The sequence below is a fragment of the Pteropus medius genome, unplaced genomic scaffold, assembly GCF_902729225.1.
Source record: "Pteropus medius unplaced genomic scaffold, Ma_sr-lr_union100, whole genome shotgun sequence".
NCBI classification, from domain to species: Eukaryota; Metazoa; Chordata; class Mammalia; order Chiroptera; family Pteropodidae; genus Pteropus; species Pteropus medius.
The window spans coordinates 6,770,531-6,790,372 of record NW_024355206.1 but is presented as its reverse complement, the minus strand read 5'-3'; the positions used below and the strand labels follow the sequence as shown (position 1 = coordinate 6,790,372).

Here is a 19,842-nt window from a genome sequence, read left to right as displayed (position 1 = left end):
GCCTGTCTCCCCAATGAGGGGGCCGACTCCTTGTGGGGGGAGTCAGGCCTGGACTTCTCTCTCCCACACTGCTGACCCTGACAAAGCATTAAGTCTGTGAGATGTAGTTGTGTTGTGATTTACATCGATAGATTCTCTTATTTTAAAGGTAAATGCATTCTCATTTGGTCTTACTGAGCAAGGAGCTGCTCTGTACTGTCTAAAATAGAATAAAGATTAAGAATCCAGCTCTCCCAGTGTGCGCAGCCGTCGCTCAGCGAACCCGCGTTCACATCCTCTTTCCTTTACGGAGGTGTCTGGTATGCCTGCAAGTCTGAGGCTGAGCTAATAGAAAAGAACGCAGATGATGGACAGAGAAAGCCCCCTGAACCCTTTCTGGGAGGAGTGCGGCAGAGGGACAGTCCGTAAGAATTTTTAAACTACATGTTCTAAACCACATGTTTCATATAAAAGAAGTTGGGCTCTAGCCTGTTCTTCATAAAACACGTAAGTCCCCTTGAGTCTCGTTTAGCATGTTGTCTCTGTGACTGGCATAAGTTCATGGCCTGTCCACCGAGGAAGGCCGGGAGAAGGTGCCAGCACTTAATGCTGCTCCAAGCTAATGCCTGCTGGCTCCACAGTAAACATGGGCCTTTTAGTAGGCTGCAGACAAAGTGACACTCGGAAGAAACAACATGTCGACAATTTCCTTAATAAATTTTGTACGAACACATTATTTCCACCTAATGGAAATGTAACGCTCTTAAATAATTGAGAGGCTGTATTCATCCGTGGCGGGTTCCGCTCTGTGTGCCAGGGTGGTCGCCAACCCCTTGGAAGCCTGGGTAGCTGATATTTTATACACAGGGCTCGGCTGGTGCTCAGGCGGGCTGTGTGACGTCGCCCTGCAGTCCCCATGCCCAGGTGTCACAGGGTGGCTCCACACTGAAAGCTCAAGTTGCAGCCACTGAACCGCCAAGACTAACGGTTCATAATTAATCCTCTTTAACATGGGCGCCCGCTTGGTCACTGTCCCCTCACTGTGCTTCCTTACCGTGTCTGCTGGCCAGCTGCTGCATTCGCAGCGGGCCTGGGTGTTAACAGGGTGGTGATCTGGGGCGTTCAGCTGCCACTCGTTTTCGTGTGCCAGAAGATAGTGAGACGCGCCGCGGGAGCAGTGACGGTCTTTGCAGAATGAATGGCGGGTGAGCGAACAGACGAGGAGAAAACGAGAACGAGGGAGCCGTGACTTAGCCAGAGACTTGGTGTGGCCTTCGAAGGAGAGGCAGGCCAGGGCACTCAGCGACGCTGTCGGCGCCAGCGGGAAACATGGGACTTCCTGTTTTCTCTGGAGCCTTCTTGAGGTTTGCAGTTGTGTCAGAAAGTCTCTTAGGTCATGAGTGGGCACTCGGCCCTGCCAGCCGTGTGTCCAGGGTGGTCTGCGCCCACAATGGGAGGAGAGACTCTAGGAGGACAGGCAGTTCCTGAGTGGCAGAGGGTCACGTGTGCCTCAGAGGGGTTTATTTCTTTTGGCCTCTGGGGACTTAAGGAGCGGTGGCCCTTTTGCAGTGATGGCTCAAGTGGTTAATTAGTTTTTTTTTCAATTCGCAGGTAGTTCCTGAAATGACTGAGCTATTGAAGAAAAAATGAGTCGTGATCGTGTCGTAAGGAAAATTATATGTCTGAGTATTCAGCTGAAATCATAGAATTCCATGGCTGTTATTGGAAACCTTGCAGAGCTGTATTTCAGAATTCGAGGAAAAATTCTAACAGATGCTGGAATGCTTTTTTATGGGGCTGTTATTATGTTTCTTTTATTATGTTTCAGTTATTTGTGGTTCTAAACAACTAGTTTTTGAAATTTTCTAATTCTGCAATAAAATATATAATAAAGTCTTTCCACAGCTTTACAACTACCAGAAATATGCCTGGCTTCGTAAGGAGAGAGAATCGAAGAAAGGTAGTAGACATTCATCTGTTCTCTCTCTTTGCCCGTCCTGTTCACGGAGGGCTCTGTGTCTGAGGAAGATTATGAACTTGAGTGTTGCCACCATCTTAAGCCACCTAACCTTGTTGTTGAGAGAAGAGGACTAGACTGGCAAATTCGGAGTTAAAACAAGGACAAGTGACATGAATGTTATCCTAAACATAGGCCCATCTTCAGAAAGCTATGGTAATGTGACAACAGCGCACCTGGCTTCAGGCTGACCCTGCTGAGTGTGTGCAGTTGGCAGCAGTTTTCCGTTTCGTGTTGATACGGGGCTTTGCGTCTGGAGGAGAGGGTGTGGTGGGGAGGGGCTCCCTTGAGACAGTTGCAGACCATGTTTCAGTCCCTCGCAGAGGATGCTCTGCCTTCTCCTTGCCCTCTCGATGGCTTCCTGGGCTCGCAGGAAGCAGTCAGGTGTGTGGGTCGGCTGCATGCTCTTGGCTCTGGGCCTGCTGTCCTGGAGCACGGCTGAGTGGGTATATGTGCAGGTGAGGGAGCAGAGGCTGGCGAGACCTGGCCAGACCCGCAGAAGGGCGTGGATGGACACCTGGGGCCACAGGAGGCCAGGAGTGGCCAGGACCTGAATGACAAGGGCTGCCACCCTGAAGCAGATCTGCTTCAGGAGTTATGGGTGTTAACAGGATGAGGAAAACAGGGAAGGGATCGGAAGTGACCAGTGGTACCTGACGGGGGAGGGCAGAGGGCCAGCCAGTCCCCTTTGCGTGGCTGGCCTGGGGCCGACTAGCTGAATTGAACCCTTTTTGATTCGTGTCGTAATCACTTGCCGTGAAACACCTATCAAGGTTACTTGTCACTGGCCTTTCCCCCTTTCCGTGCAGCAGGACGAGAGTAGCGAAGCGATGCTCTGTGTTTGAGCCACAGACTCTCGAGCATCAGAGCTGTGCAGTCACCTGGTTGTGCAGATGGGGACACTGAGGGACAGAGAAGATGTGAAGAAGGTAAAGTGACTAGTCCATGGCCACCTGATTCAGATTCCCCTTGGAAAAGGAATGCGACACTTTGTCGCTGCCTTTGAGGCTCTTTCTCAGTTACTTCCTCAGCTACTCCCTGCTGGACATAGTAACTGGGGACAGGACAGATGGCAAAGGCGACGGTCGGCTGGCTCAGAGAGGACTGTGCCCATGGTCCTATGGTGTGGGTCTGTGTCCCTTTGGTTCCCTCCTGCCACGACCGCCCCAGCCCCAAGCAGCTGCTCACTTCACGTTTCCTGGGCACCATTCATCGCCGTCACTAGCGTGGTGCTTCCTGAATGCCAGGCAGCGTGCTGACCTTCGTGCGCACAGTCTCTAGTGCTCACGGCCCTGGAAGGCAGAGGCTGTGAATGTCGCTGTTTTCCAGATGAGGAACCGAGGCCCAGAGGGAGTCTCACTTGCTGAGCTTAGCTAACGAATGAGCCAGGATTTGCAACCAGGAGGTGCAGCTTCAAAGCAGTGGCTTCGCCAGTATGTGCTGCTGTCCCACCGTGGCTGCAGGAACGGGTAAAGGGCACCAGGTGCTCGTGCTGGGTTGAGGGACACGCACGGGGTCCCCAGTGAAGAAGAGATGTGGTGTTCGGGGCCGGTGTTTCCAGCAGCATTTTATTCAACCCGGAAGCCCCTCTAAGTGCCCACTGAGAGTTTACCTGAAAGGCAGGTGGCAGCGATGCACCCTTTGATCCCTGTGTTTTACTGGGAACGAAGCTGCCGGCTCCTGATACTCCACCCTGCATGTGGGCCATAGGGGTGCGGGAAGTTTTGCTTGGTGTGCACGTTGCCCACCTGTCTCCCAAGGATGGGGGTCTCTGGTCCACCTCGCAGTGCCCCTGGGAGCTTGGTGGCCGAGTTTCTTTGGCAGAAACCTGCATGTAGAAAGGCGGCCAAGGGCATCTGGGTCAGGCGGATGACCCCACCTGGCTTCCTGGTGGATGAGGAAGCAGAGGGTCCATCTCCTCCCCTGTTCTCGTGCACAGTGGTCTGGGGATGTCCCTGCTGGGGGCACAGCCCACTCTCCAGGTTTGACAGCTCCCAGGAAAGATGAGAGGAGACACGGTGATGGAAAAAGGGGATGGCATGAAGCCAGGTGAGGGTCCCTCACTGAGCCTGCCACATCGTCCCCACAGGGGGCACTGACGTCACTGTGGGGCAGGAGCATAGGGAAGGGTTTGTGGGGGAGACCGACTGATGGTGCAGGAGTTTGGCCTTTGTCCTCATAGGTCGCTGTTCTCAGTCTTTGCTCTCCATTCCGGCACCTCAGGAGCTGGGCCAGGGACAGTGCTGCGAAAGCGCATGGGCATCGTGCCCCAAGTTTCCGGAAAAAGTTCATCAGTAACACTGGGCCAGTCTTAAGTCTCTCTTGCAGACTTTCTTCTAAAACTTTGGTGGCTGCTGCTGCTTGTCATCGGAACGTAAGCAGGTTGCAGAGCACGTGGACAAGTAGCATTAAGCAGGGCGGTAGTGGCCACTGACCCTCCACAGCTCATTTAGTGGACGCTTGTCAGATACTCAACACTGAGGCGGTTGGTCATTGGTCTTCATTTGCGTGTTAGAATGAAATAGGTCAGTATCACAAGAATGTTCCACCTAAGAGGCGCGCCACTTCCTGAGGCCCTGCCACCCTCCTGGCAACGGGGCCGTTGACATTTCATGAGGAAGGCCTGTGACCTCGGCTAGAGGAACAGCCTGCAGTGCGTTCAGGACGGCAGAGGGAACAGGGGGAGTGAGGAGGGGGCCGCGGAGATGGGGCCAGAGCCCCGCTGTGCGTGCTGGGCTGGCGTGTGTGCTGGGCTGGCTGCAGGCGGTTGGGCTGGCGTGCGTGCTGCTTCTGCTCTTTCTGAATCTGGGCTAGGCGGCATTTCATACCGTCTCACGAGGGGCTTTTGTTTGCATCTGCGTAAATGTGGACTTAAGAGGCCAGGAGACCCAGAGGACACTCTGAATGACAGCAGATAGATTTGGTCAGTTGTCGCTAAGCTAAAGGTGGCTTGCCTAATAACCTGTGCAAAGCCTGTTAAGGGTGACCCATGGCCACAATCGTGGACACCCTTAGATCATAAAAAATACTTTGTGGGGAACCCAAATGAAGACGAGTTGCTGATAATTCCTGGTTTATAAAGCAGTTCCGTGTAAGTTACGGCACCAGAGGTGGAAAGGGTAGGAAACAGTGAAGGAGTCATTCGGTGGTGACCTTAGGCCAAAGTCTGCTCTTGACCTCGGGCCGTATTCTGAGTCCTCTGAGAGACTGGGGCTGGGCCTTCTGTGGCCCGGCTGGGGTGGGCGGAGTGGAGGGAGCAAGGTGAGATGGCTGAGCCCGGCCAGCACGGACAGCGAACCAGCCAGTGAGGAGCGTGTCCCAGACAGAAGGGAAGTGTGCACCAGGAGTGCAGTGGCTGCTGGCCCGTTAGTTTCCACGCTGCCGAGCTCCGCGTGTGCCCGTGGCGTCCCACGCCCTGACTGCTTTCCGGGAGGTCTGGGCCCTCTGCTCGGTTTTGGGTGAGCAGGCGCCTGCTCCCTGAGCTGCAGCTGAGGCCTCTGCATAAAACCATGCCAGCGCCATCTCCCTGGCAGCTCGCAGTAAACCTAGCAGCAAACATCCCATCATTTTCTTTGGATAATTAAATTAATGGTTCGCCAGAAGGCAGTACCAAACTTGTCAGCACTGGAGCTAGAGTACTTAGGAATTCCTCGCTCAGGTTATGTCAGGGAAACGTAGATTTATGGCTCATGCTGGAGGAGGCAGAGGAAGGCAGTAAGGTGCTTCCTGTCTGGAGACAGGGCACACGTCCTCTCAGCCACACTGCCCGTACCAGACTAGCAGCAGCTATAGATGAGGTTCCCGAGCATCTCGGGGCAGCCCTCCCAGAGGTGCTAGGTGTGGGCAGGGGGGTACCCCAGGCAGCTGTTATTAATGAGACGGTTTGTGCTTGTGTCTCCCTTGAAGCATTCTGAAAGGGCTTTCCTTTCATTATGTCATTTGCTGCCCCTGTAGCCCTCACAAGGGTGGGGGACCAGAAGCAGCCGGGCTGGGAGTGCAGGTGCCTGGGCACCAACCCCCCCGTATGCACAGCAGCACTCGGGCTGGGGACAGGAGTTTGCAGCACAGGGGAGTGTGGGGCAGCTCCAGGGCAAGTGTCAAGCGAGGAAGGTGTTTTCGAGGGTGAAGGAGGGGATGGACACTGCCATGCTTCAGAGAATTCCAGGCCACCAGTCTCTAATGTGCAGGGTTTGTGAAAGGTGCCATCTGTGTGACTTGGTCTGAAAATCCAGGATATGGGCTGGAGGCCTTGCCCAGTGCTGGCTGGACAGGGGCAGTTGTTGCCCATGGAAGATGGACCGTGGGCCAGGCCTGCAGGCCTCTGCTGGCCCAGCTCTCCGGGGGGCCGGCCCCCAGCACTGCTGGCTCTGAGCCTTGTCTTCACTGCCGGTGTGGCATGTCAGCGTGGGACCCCGGCCACAGGATTGGCTCCTGTGCAGCTTCCGCTGCCCAACAGCCGTCGCTGGGCTGGGCGCCGAGGAGCCGTGAAAGCCTAAGCAGTTTCTTTACTCACCTCCTGCGCTCCAGGACTCAAGGCTCCACCCCACACTTCTGCCCTGGCAGGTGAGCGTGTACCCTGTAAAGCTGTGATCGTGGGCCGTCCTTGCAGAGGCAGGGACCACCCCTTGGTGTCTGATCCCAGTCTTGATCTGCTCAGGGTGGTGCCTGCACCCTGGTACTGCCCGCTCACACACGAAGGCAGTTATGCTCAGGCGGAATTGGGCCTCTCAGCAATCTGTAAGTACCCTAAAAACCCAGTCTTTGCAGACCCTGTTTCTAGATGGGGAAACTGAGGCAGAATGCAGGACCACTTGCCCAGCATCGTCCCTCACTGCCGTCCTTTCTGTCATTGTCTGGAGTAGAAGCCGCAGCAGAGGCGGGTGCTGGCTCGTAACTGAGTCTCACTTGTCATGCAAGGCAGGCTCCTTTGCCTGACAGGTCGGCCAGCGGGCCTGGCCAAGGACGGTACTGTTTCTGGTCAGGCCGGCAGACCACCAATCAAGGACCCTGCTGGCTCCTGCCCTAGAAATTAGAAATCATGACATGCTGAGAGTGACCATTTTGCTTCCAGCGTTCTTGAGCTGGGAGTCTGGGAGTTGGGCTTAGTGGGGTCTGGACTGGTTTTGGTGCCTCCCAATGGTTTTTGGCCCCAGGCTCTTCATCTGTAGAAGAGGGTTAGGGACACCCCGCTCACGGGGTTTTTAAGAGGATTACAGGAAACTTAGTAAAGTGCTGAGTAGTCCAAGCTGTACGTCTGCTGGCGGTGACCCAGAATGCCTCGGAGGACACCCCAAAAATGGCTCAGTGGGACACTGATGCCTTTCGCCCTTTTGTCAAGTGCTGATGTCCCCGTGAAGCAGCAGGGTGCTATTTGCCTGTGTGTGCTCATTTCCCTCTTTCCTCCAGTTGAGCCATCTGCTGGAGCGACTCGCCAGGTCAGCCCCACCCAGCAAGGTGCTGCAGACTCCTCACTGCTCCACCAACCAAAGAAAACCTCTGCCAACCGTAAGTCCCAGTGCAGCTGGTTTTATTATTGGAGCTGACATCGGAAAATGGCCGCCTCCCCGCCCCCACCTTCATCCCCTTATGTCCTGTGAAGGTGAAAACCAGGTTCGTCTTGAAAAGACTCAGAAACACTCATGCGGAAATGAGAGATTGAGGAGCAACGAACCAGTCCCAGAGGGTTGTCTTCTGTGGGGTCATGTGGCTCCAGCCCCTGCTCACCGTGCTGTTCCCACAGTCCAGGGAATGGAGGCTGAGCCTGGACTTCACCTGCTGAAGCTGGGCCACCGGCTAGTTTTGTGAAAGTGGTTTAAAAGCCCCAGCCCTGAGTACTGCCCTCCCGTGATCAGGGCCAGAGGAGGCACCTGTTCTGGGCGTCACCTTCCTGGAGGCAGGCAGCACCCTGAGAGTGGCCAGGTGGGCTCCTGGGTCTTTCGTGGGGCCACAGGTGTCTGCCTTCCCTGCCTACCACGGGTCTCTACCCTTTAGGGACTCGGCGCCGTGTCTGCTCTTTGGATGCCAAAGATGTGGACTTCTCCCCCAGCATGGGTGCAGCAGACTGGAAGTGGGTGGCAGGCTCCATCTGAAAGAGTGTGAAGCCTTCCGGATTCTCCCGCTGGAACAGACCTGCCCTTTGCTCCCATTCGGGACTGCTGTGGACAGAGCCGGCTGGGTGAGCCAAAGGGGACTGGGCCCGAGTCCTTCTGGGATGGGCAGAGGTCCTTAGACAGGGAGGACAGTAGGACTTGCTGCTGCGGTGACGGTGGCGGGGGGGAGAGGCTAGGCTCCAAGGACGGCTCCTCACGGGTGGTGCTGTAGTCTGCAGAGGAGCACAGCGTCTGGCTGCTGTCACTCTGGGCCCGGGTGACAGAGCTGCGAGCGGAGCAGGAGGCGCTTTCGGAGGTGCTCACGTGGGTACCGCTGCTGCCAAGCTTCAGGGGCACGTCCACCGAGAAGAGCTCAGAGGAGACATTGGGCTGGTGGACGTCTATGGCAGCTGTGGTGACCACACACATGGCCGGCTCTGGGGCACCGCTATCTGCAAGAAAGGAGGGGTGCTGGTCACCCTCCACCAAACCAGTGCCCCTAATGGGGTGGGTCTGAGCTGGTCCGGTTCTAGGCGTGTGCACGGGCTTTTCTTGACCGTGAATGTTCATGTTCAGGCTCACGCTCAAGACAGGTACATACCCATCCCCTCCCCAACTCCCGTCCAACCTCCTGTCCCTTCCCCGTGTCATCCCGTCTCCCTCTAGTCCTATCCCTCCCACGTCCCATGTCACTGCAGCGTTCAGCCCCATGCCCGCCTTTCTCCCTCTGCACCCATCCCACCTCCATTCTCTCCCACCACATACCTCTTCCCACGCATCATCCCATCTCATTGCTAGTCACATCCTCATCCCAGCTCTGCTCCCATCCCGTCTCCCGCCCCTTGCACACGCCATCAAGTGTCACCCCACCGCCTTCGCTACTCCCCTCCCCCATCTCCTCGCTACCTCCATCCCGTCTTCCATCCCATTCCATCTTGTCCTGTCTCCTACTCCCACCCTTGCCTCAGTCTCATTCCCATCCCACGCCATCGTTTCCAAAGCTCCCAGGCTCGAGATCCGGGCCCAGTGGGGTCTGGGCTGGTTTTGGTGCCCCCCATGGTTTTGGCCTCGGGCTCATCGGTAAAAGGTGGTTAGGGACCCCCTCTCACGGAGTCTTCAGGAGTATAGGAGCCTTAGTAAAGTGCTGAGTAGTCCAAGCTGTACGTCTGCTGGCGGTGACCCAGAATGCCATGGAGGACACCCCAAAAACGGCTCAGTGGGACACTGATGCCTTTCGCCCTTTTGACAAGTGCTGATGTCCCCGTGAAGCAGCAGGGTGCTATTTGCCTGTGTGTGCTCATTTCCCTCTTTCCTCCAGTGGAGCCATCTGCTGGAGCGACTCTCCAGGTCAGCCCCACCCAGCAAGGTGCTGCAGACTCCTCACTACTCCACCAACCAAAGAAAAACCTCTGCCAACCGTAAGTCCCAGTGCAGCTGGTTTTATGTTTTACATCAGAAAATGGCTGTCAGCACGACACACAGGTCTATCTCCTTATGTCCTGTGAAGGTGAAAACCAGAGTCTTCAAGATTTACAAGTGCAACTTCCAACCCCGCTCCTTGTCCTATCATCCATGCAACCCCATTTCACAGCCTCTCCTGTCTCCCACCCCCGATCCCATGTCTCATGTCCCATCCCATGTCACACCACCCATGCCACATGTGTCACCCCACCTCCCTCCCCACTGCCATCCGCCAAGCCCCATCCTATCTCATGTCCCATCTCTTACACCTACCTTTCCTCTCCTATCCTTGTCCTCCTAGACTTTCCACTCCCCACTCCTATGTCACCGTTTCTCTCCCCTACATGACAAAGATAGAGATCAGGTGTCCCTGCTTTCATTCTGTTGATGTAGTTTATGTATTGTAACTATGTGGTGTTCTTGTTATTTTGTCGTTTCCAATTACTGAGATAGCTGTTATAATCTCCAAAACTGTGAATACAATTCCATCCACCCTATCTCCCTTCAAATCCCATTCCACCACCTGTCCTCTTTCAGCTCATCTCCCATCCCTACTCCCAGACCATCTCTAATCGCACTACGCAGTTCTTCCTACATCGCCCCCCATCTCCCCTTCCTGCTCGCATTGCATGTTTCTTTCCTAATCCCATCCTGTCTTGTCCATGTACCCACCAGCCATCCCTTATCCCAGCTTATTACTACCGACTCAAATGGCCCATTTCACATGCCACATTATCTCAACGCTACTCACACCCCATCCCATCTTCCAACCTGTGCACTGTCATATATCTGTATATCAGTGAAGTCAAGCAAATGTCATTAATATCTTTCAGGAAATCATGGTCCAATGGAAGAAAACCATGGATCTTCACTCAGATGCCAGAGAAAGGCCTGGGCAACCACCGCAGCCTGTCAGGGTAAGTGGCAGAGGTCACTGTGGACCTTGAATGGGCTGTGTCCACTGTTTCATGCATCTGGGGTGACACACAGTCTTGTCTTTCCTAGACCAGACGGCATGGCCACTGGCACCAGGAGAATCCAGAACGACCCGCTCATTGTGACCCATTTGTGCAGTTTGCCCTCCCCTGCTGCAGTACACAGAGAGATCACCCAAGTATGTCATCTTTTATCTATTGTCTCTGGATTCAAACACACAGTAAAGCCAATTTTGAGACCAAATAGGTAAGTTCTAAGAGTATTCATCACTGATGTAATAATGAAATTCATAGAAAATTGGCAAATCTAGGTAATATAAGTTAAAATAATAAAGTACTTTTATGCATGTTATTTATCAATAAAGTATGTGGAATTAATATATAATGCATCATCACCTGCTCAGTTCATTTGGGCAAGAGAAATGTAGACACTGATCAAAGTAGTGAGTTAGATGCCTCTGTACACTTCACAGTTCTGGAAGAATCTGAGTTTGTAAGAAGGATGGAAACCCCAGCTCACCCAGGCACCCCGGGAGAGCTCAGAGGACCCCAAGATTCACCTGAGAGGGTCCACCAGGATTCTGGAAGCCCAGAGAACTTCACCAAGGCTAGGAGAGAACACAGAATACTCCCCCGGGCCAGCTCAGAGAGAGCAGCCCTCAGAGGCCCCAGAGAGACCCCAGATCTCACTCCATGAGATGCCCAGAGAGTGACCTCTCAGAGATCCAAGAGGACACAGAATTTCAGGCAGCTCAGAGAGAAACACCAGAGTGCCCCAGAGAACCAAAGGACCCAGACACCTCTGACAAGTTCAGAGAAAGATCCCAGAGGCCTCAGCCTCCAGCCTACAGAGCTGTAACTTGAGAACCAAGAGAACACAGACACCCCATGACACCTCAGAGAGAAACCCCAGAGGTCCCATAGACCCCAGTACAGCCCAGAAAGAGACCCTAGGAACCCCAGAGACCCCACACCCAGCATACCTCAAGGAGCTGTCCAACATTTTCCCACTGATCCATGAAGCTGTCCAGCGTTTTCCCTATGAATCATGGAGGTGTCCAGCGTATTCCCTATGAAATAAAGATCTGTTCCCCAGATGTCCCAGACACCGCAGAGATCCCAGCCCAAGAGAGAGAGAGAGATCCAGAAGCCCCAGAGACCTCAGACACCCCAGTCCAGCCGAGAGAGAGACCCCAGAGACCGCAGCCTCGGGGGAGACTCTAGGGGCCCCAGAGACCCAAGCCCAGCCCAGAGAGACCCTAACCGTCTGGCACCCTTTCCCGAAGAAGAACGGGCTGAAGCTAACCGGGCCAGAGTGCAGAGAAGAGCATCTCACATCTGGAATTTTACAGAGTCTGCCCTGGTCAACAGACCACACACATTCATTGCTGTGAATTTACTCACAAGACAAAAAAATTGTGAACTCAGTGATCGCTGAGGTCGGTTTACTGATCCGTGACGCACAATATCTTCAGTATTTTTGCTCCCTCATCCTGAGTGCATTAACTTTTTATGTTCACGTCTGTTGGCTAATGACTCCTGGTGGTCACCACAGCTCCGAGCATCACATCTGAGGTCAAAGGAACAAAAGGGGTTCACGCAGGCCGTCTGACCCTTTCATCGGAAAAGGAAAAGCCCTGCACGGCCTCCCCTGAAGGTGCACAGTCCAGAATTCCGTTACACGACTACTCGGCAGGAAGAAAGATGGGAAAAGCAGATGTGTAACTTCCAGTGCTTACGGCAGAGGCGAGGAACGGACCAGACAGCAGTGGGCCAGACAGCAGTGTCTGCTGGGCCTCGACTGAAGTGCGCACACAGCCTCGTCACACCCAGGTTAAACAGAACACACTCGTCTCCCTCTACGAAGACACCCCCCTCTTCCATGCAGTCACTGAATGGAGCAGGATCACTGGGTGACTTTGTCTGCTCTCGTCTGACTGTTCACATGGCTGAAGGATCACTGTCTCTAAACCATTCCCTTCCCACATGTGAAGGAGGAGGAGCTGAGTGACCTCAGTAACACCACCATTAAGAAAAGGGGACGAGGGGGAGCGCCCAAGGGTCGGCAGTCGTCAGCTCTCACAGGACAGAGCCTGTAGTGCCTCTGCAGGCTGGTCTGTGTGCTTCAGGTCAACTGGGCGTAGCCGCAGCTAAAAACCATTCCTGGGAATCGGCTTTAGGCCTGGAGTGTCTCAGCTCTTAGCAGTGACCTCTGAACCCTCATAGTGGACTTGAGGCACTTCTAACACTAGCCCTAGGTGAGGGGGTTCTGCCTTTCGTTCCTAAAACAATTCCCAGTCGCAGAGCTGAAGGCAGACGCCCCTCCACCACACTGTTTCCCACCCTTTCTGGTCTCTAGAGGGGGAGCAGATTTGAGTCACCCCACCTTCTGTGGGCCCCTACTGGAGAGCCGTGAGAAGTGGCCAGCACGGGCCAGTATTCCACAGCTCTCCCAGCATTCGTCTCGGTGCGGCCGGTCTGCAGCTGGCGAGCCTTCCACAGACAGCAGGCACGGCCAGATCGAATGCTTTGCTCTCGTGTTATAACTCGCCTCCTCGTTTTCCTCCATGAGATCTGGAGCTGGGCTGGGCGAGGTGGGCAGAGCTGGTCGACGCTGCCCCCGCCTCTCCTGACCCTTCCCCCACGGTCGCCAACTTGCGGCCATCACTGTTGGCCTCGTGCCTGCCAGCCGGCTGCCCTGCATCCAGGCTTCCGGTCTGCACTGAAGGCACAACGAAGGGAAAGGAGAAGGGAGCCAGCCGCCTGTGCCATCGTCAGGGACGCAGAGCCGGAACTCAGCACACGCCCCTCGTGGCCACTGGCAAGGAAGGATGGGGTTGGCGCGTCCGGCTCCAAAAGCTCAGGGTTGTTTTGCTGGATGCTGGGCACACGGCTGCCCGAGAAGAAAGACAGCAGCAGGACAGTGTGGACAGCAGGGAGGTCAGTAAGAAGACCTGCCACACACCATAAACTTGCAGGAAGCAAAATTAATATTCAGAAGTCATTTGCCTTTCTATACACCAATAACGAGCTGTCAGAAATAAAGAAAACAATCCCATTTACGGTCGCATCAAAAAGAATAAATGCCTAGGAATAAACTGAACTGAGATCAAAGACTTGCATTTTGAAAACAATGAAACACTGAAGAAACAGATTAAATAAAGAAGGTATAAATAAATGGAATGATACGCCATCCTCACAGACCAGAAGAGTTATCATTAAAATGTCTACATTACCCAAAGGGATCCACAGATTCAATGCGATCCCTATCAAAATACCAATGACATTTTTCACAGAACTAGAGCAAATAATCCTAAAATTTACATGGAACCAGAAAAGACTCTGAACAGCCAAAGCAATCTTGAGAAAGAAAAACAAAGTTGGCGGAACCACACTACCTGATATCAAACTGTACTACAAGGCTTTGGTCATCCAAACAGCATGATTCTGGCATAAAAACAGATACACAGACCAATGGAACAGAACAGACAGCCCAGAAATAAACCCATGCTTATATGGTCAATTAATCTATGGCAAAGGAAGCAAGAACACATAATGAGGTAAAGATAGTCTATTCAGTAAATGGTGCTGGGAAAACTGGACAGACACAGGCAAAAAAAAAAAAAAAAAAAAGGTGAAGCTAGGTCACTTTCTTACACCATATACAAGAATAAACGCAAAATGCATTAAAGAATTTAAGACCCAAAACCGTAAAACTCCTAGAAGGAAAAACATAGACAGCAAACTCTCTGACTGCTCTCAGTAATATGTTTTTGGATATATCTCCTTGGGCAAGGGAAACAAAAGAAAGAATAAACAAATGGGACTACGTCAAACTACGAGATTTTGCACAGCAAAGGAAACCACAAAACAGAAAGACAATCTACTGACTATAGGAAGAGGTGGTACATATATTCACTGGAATATTACTGAACCACAAAAAGAGTGAAATCTTGCTGTTTGCAAGAACATGGATGGACGGAGAAGGTATTATGCTCAGTGAAATAAGTTGGAAAGAGAAAGGCAAATACCATATCTCACTCACATGTGAAATCTAAAATACAAAACAAAACTGAAACGCATCCACAGATACAGAGAGCTGACGGTTGCCGGGGGGCGGGGCGGAGGTGCGTGCGGGGGACAGGGAGTAAAGGGAGAAGGGGATTAAGAAGTACAAACTGCCAGGTAGAACATAAGCCACAGGGACGGAATGCTGTGAACAGAGTCAATAACAGTGTAACTATGTACAGTGACACATGGTTACTAAGCAGACTGTGGTGACCACTTTGTAAGGTAGACAAAAGTTGAATCAGTACATTGTAAACTGGAAACACTACTGTATGTCAACTATAATAAAAAATAAATTTTGAAAAAAAAGCTACAGCTGAACAGATGAATGTAAACTTCTGCACAGGAATACAAAATGCCAACAGCCCGAGGACGGGCTGCAGGGACACAGGGCTCGGCAGAGCCACGTGGGGAACGCGAAGGTCTGGGTCAGCTGCGGGCTCAGGCCAGGCAGCCTTCACAGGCTCCTAAGCCTTCCAGCTGCATTACAAGGGTCTCTGGTCCGGAACAGAACAGGAGGGGTCGCCCTGCAGCCCCTCAGAGCTCTGCCCTGGTCTTGCAGCTCCCCAAGAATTTCATTTTGTTCTGGGTATCACCCTGAGCAGGACCAAAACACTGGACCACTCGGGAGGGCGGCACAGTAAGAACTTGGGGAGCTTGTCCCCGAGGACTGGCGGTGGGACTGAGGTGGTGGTCCCTGGAGGAGAAAGCACTCAGAGGCCAGCGTCTAAAGGGACATGGCAGCCAGCGGGCACCTGCCACGCCTTTACATAAATGTGGCCAGCAGGGAGATGGCTGCTGAGGGCAGACAGCTCCGTGTAACAGGCAGGGGGCTGGGTGGCGGGGCTTCCCTGCAGACTGGGAGGACCCGTTCTTGGAGGCGGGTCTCCCAGCAGGGGCTGCGGGGAGGGCTCAGAAGCTCCGCCCAGACCCGAAGTTCTATAGTTGCGAGACCTAAAGGTTCTCAGAAGATCCTAACAGCAATCCCGCCACTCCCCAAAACCCGCTCACAGTGCCCTGCAGCCTACGGCGCTTCCTCATGGCCACCAGCTCACACTTCCTGTGAGGCACACACAGCTGGAGTCAGAGTCCACCCTACAGAAGGGGACACTGAAGCCTCAAGTCGTATGGCTGGGGGTGGCAGAGGCTGAAGCTCGGGCCTCTTGCCTCGCAACCCGCCCGGCCCTGCGCAGCTGTCCAGGGCGAAGCATGCCGACACAAAGCTGGGGTGAGGGTCCCACAGCCCAGGTTCCCAGCCCAGCACCACTTCCTGTGTGACCCTGTGAAATTGTCATCACCTCGTTGGGTATGTGTTTTCTCGTCCCTATGAGAGGAAGGAGGTGTGAGGACCGGCGAGGTCACACTATGACAGCTCCCCTTGACAGGCTCTGAGAAATCTCAGCTCCTTCGCTTTTAGGCAAACGACGTTACATGGAAATGTATTGCCAATCATCAGAGGTCAGTCCGGAAGAGCATTTCTTGGTAGAGTGAAGAAACTCCAACCCCCACCGCTTTTAGGTGAAGCCAGGACAGGGTGGACACGAGCCTGAGCACAAAGAGGCCTGGAGGGTCCGCGTCCAGGCTGAGGACCCCTGTGGACGCTGAGGCGGGCAGAGAGCCCCCCTGCCTGGCTCCCGAGGCCCCTGAGCTAAGGCTGGTCCTCGCCTGAGCCCATCAAACACAGCGTCCCCCAACCCTGCCGAGGCCCAAACCTGACTCGACCCCGTCACCAGATGAGGGTGCTTCCACCCGACGGCGACACAATGACAGCTGACATTTGCAGGTGGCCCCTTCCCCAAGCATTCCCCTGCGTCGCAGCTAGCAACACCACGGCCCAGGTCACAACCCCTGTACAAGGCAACACAGCCGGTCTCCTCTGCTCCGGGCCCAGGTTCCAGCGTCCTGGCCCAGGCATCCAGGAGCAAAGTCCCAGCCCTCCAGCTCGAAGCCTCTGGATGACGTTCCTGGGGCTGCTTCCTCACCCATGAAGTAGGAGGTCACACCTCCTCTGGAGGGGTGGGGGGGCCCACAGGCACGGGACGCGAGAGTCCCTGAGGTCGTTTCCAGGGCGGTCAAGGCAGCTGGACTGACCACCGCCTCCCGGCTCCGGGGTGGTCCGGGGCCCTGCCAGGAGACGCGCTCCGGGAAGCCGGGTGGACGCGGGTCGGGAGGCCGCGGCGGCAGCTTACCTGGTGAGGGCCGCAGCCCCTCCACGAGGCCCTCGGTCGCCGTCTCCTCCACCGCGTGGTAGCGGCTGTGTGGCCGGCCGCATACCTGTGGGGCAAGCAGCGCTGCCTCCCGCTCCGCAGCCAGGTCCAGGCCCTGCTGTGCCAGATGCGCCCGCAGCTGCCGGATCTCGAACTGCAAGAGGAGGGGACCGAGGGTGGGGTTCGCGTCTGGGCGCTGTGCTGGGGGCGGACGGGCTCCCCGAACATTGACTACAAGCACCTCCTCCAGGTAACAGTGTGTCCCGTCTCGCCTGGGGCCCCTCATGAGGCTGTGCTTTGGGGGAGGCCTTGGAGACCGGGTTTGAATCCAGTTCTATATCTAGGCCAAGTGGTGCTTGTCAGTGAAGCTCCAGCAGACGTTTGCCGTGATGACCGGCAGGGACCACGCAGGGCGGTCGCCAACCGGTGTCCTGCACCAGGTGCTCCCTGGGCGCCCCCTGGCCCATCCATCCCCCAGTGACAGCCGTGGGCCTCGTCCGGGAGGAGTCCCGAGAGCTGTGCACGCCCTGGGAGGATGGCCCAGGCCCTGGCCCCGCCTGTCCCAGCTGTACCGCAGGGCTCCCCACACGGAGCCTGGGGAGTGCTCTGGTGCTTCACAAAGGCCTTGGGGAAAGCTGCCCGCCGTTCCGAGGCTGGCTTAGTGTTTTTGTGAGACAGCTTCCAGAGGCCTCTTGGGTTCGTGGCTGGGCTGGCCGTTCGCCCTCGGGGACACTTCCCCACGCCCAGGCGGAAGCAAAGTTTGACTCTGACACTGAAGGGCCCCGTAGGCTCAGCGGGAAGGAGAGCCGTCGCCACCGCCCAGTGTCCAGGGCACACAGTGCAGGCTTCTTACCCCCTCCCGCTCCTCCCTCCCCCACCCCTCCAAAGTCAGACCCACACCTCCAACTTCCCACCGGACAGCAGCACGGGTTGCTCGCAGGAGTCGTAAACCCCAGCTGGCTAAAGCCCCACCACTGCACCCCAGACCTGCTCCTTGGCCTTGCCTTCTGTTTTAGCTGGACCGAACCTGTGATGCCTCCCAGCTCCTTGTTTCCTGCACCCCATCAGACCCTGCCCCAGTCCAGCCCCCACCTGTGGCGCCCAGGCCCCAGTTCTCGCCTGGACCCCTGCAGCCTCTACAGCCAGACGACGCCTTCTCCAGAGGAGCCTAGAGTCTCGGTGGCCCCCTTGTCCACACCATGGGTGGGAGAAAACAGAATCCCTGACCTGGGCTTAGAGAGCACTTCCCTGACACCCCCCCCCCCACCCTTTCTCCCCTTCACTGCCCCCGCGGCGGGCCTCGGGGTTCCTTATACACGTCAAGCCATCGAGCCCTGTTTCGCCTGCACCCTCCGCCCGGCCTGAGGCAGCCACCCGGGGACATCGACCTGTTTGAATTCTCTGCGTTGCCCTTCGGACTTCCTGACGTTGCTTACTATTTTAACGTTTTGGTTTTCTCTTGACAGTGAAACACGGTTAAAGCATTCGCCAACACCGGGGGGCTGGGCAGCAAACTGGCACCCGGGCAAATTCCCAGTATCGGTGTCCACAGGTTTAGTCCCTGGGACCGCTGTTTTTCAGAGGACTGACTCATCAGCCTGCTGCGTGGGGACACACCTCTGGCTGCCTCTGTGCTGAAAGCAGGACAGGGGACCGGGCAGAGGGCCCCGCCTGGGCAGAAAGGCCCGCACGCGATCCTCGTTTTCGGGCCTGCGCCTCTCCCCAGGCCCCAGCCAAACCTAGTGCCCCCGGTTGTCTGTCCCGAGGACAAGCATCGGGCTCTCGCAGGGTGGGGGACTGGGCCGTTGGCTGTGCCCAGACGTTTAGCCGGCCCCTTCCCCAAGGTCGGCTTCGCACTTACCCCTTCCCTCCCAGATTAGGGGTTAGCCCTTCCTCACCGTCCTCCGCAGCCTGTTTCGTGACAAATTCTCCACCCAACTAGATCCATTAGAACTTTCTCATCCACTCTCCATCTTCCCCAAATCCACTGAAATCTCTCTGCTCTGGGAAACGGGTCTGAAAGAGACAGTTTTCTTAACTCTTACGTGTTTCTTTCTTTGCTATCACTGCAGCGGAACTCGGAGAAGCAGACGGGGTTTCTTTAAAGGCCTGAGCTGCAGCATATGCTAACCTCAGAGCTGTAAACACTCCCACCAGGCCGATTTCAAAGGACGGACACGGTGCCACGCAGAACTGGGCCGAACTGTGCACGGCTGGCCCTCGCGCCGGCGGCAGCCCCGGCGCACCAGAGCCGCCTTCGCCCCCCGCAGAGCGCCACTCTGTCGGGGCAGGAGCCTGTCTGTTTTGTGGCCTGGCGCACAGGACGCACTCGGGACATGCCGCGGAAGAAACGGCCCGGCTCTGCAGCTTCTGTCCCCCCTGCAGCCACAGACGGCGCCGAGCGCACCCTCTGCACTCAGCCTCGGCCCGGACCCTGGCCCTCGAGGCCTGGTTCTGCGGCTGGGGTACCGCGGGGTGGCCCGTGCAGGGGAAAGGGCTCGAGCCACCCGCTGGCAGCAAGGTCTCACAGGTCACACGGGGTCCGGGAAGCAACCCTCTGAGCTCTGCGGGGCTGGGGGCCCCTCCTACCCGGGCTGATCTGAACTTCCCTCCCGTGGGTGCACCCGGCCCGCTTTTCCATGGCTGCTCACCGGGGCCGGCAGGCCCAGGCCACTCTGAACAGATGCATTATTAATAACCTGTAATTGATACAGAGCTGCCCATAAGTGTCCCACTGGAATTCAGGCCAGACAGCCAGAGGCCAGGGCTCGCTGAGCCCCAAGCCTACACGTGCACACACAGGCACATACACTAGTGTGTGACCAGCCCCCCCAACCCCCCGCCATGTGACAGTTCTCCATTCGGTCACCCACTCACTATGGAGCCAGGTAAAGCATGGTGAGGGCTATGCTAAAATTCTGCTCCATGTTTTGGAGTGAATGTACCTCTCCCAGCTGGGAAGTGACTCGTGGGTGGCCACAGTGAGGGGGGCCGTATGCAGCACTGCAGGGGACAAATCTCCTGAGACACGCGAGCGTCGGCTCCCGGTGGCACCACTGGCAGAAGAGGCATGGTGTGTCCAAGAG

The 19,842-nt window shown here is 55.5% G+C and overlaps 2 protein-coding genes across 2 annotated transcripts in view; one reads left to right on the top strand and one right to left on the bottom strand.

The window, feature by feature from the left end:
• Positions 1-1,902, top strand: part of ETFA (electron transfer flavoprotein subunit alpha) — a 54,758-nt gene extending 52,856 nt beyond the window's left edge. The window contains exon 12 of the mRNA XM_039858376.1: positions 1,591-1,902. Within this exon, the coding sequence (XP_039714310.1) occupies positions 1,591-1,629 (39 nt within the window). The 3' untranslated portion in view covers positions 1,630-1,902. The remainder of the gene's footprint in view (positions 1-1,590) is intronic.
• A 5,604-nt stretch (positions 1,903-7,506) lies between these two features.
• Positions 7,507-19,842, bottom strand: part of TMEM266 (transmembrane protein 266) — a 62,721-nt gene continuing 50,385 nt past the window's right edge. Inside the window, 3 exon segments of the mRNA XM_039858359.1 lie at positions 7,507-8,175; positions 8,177-8,537; positions 16,739-16,910. Of these exon segments, the coding sequence (XP_039714293.1) occupies positions 7,977-8,175; positions 8,177-8,537; positions 16,739-16,910 (732 nt within the window). The 3' untranslated portion in view covers positions 7,507-7,976.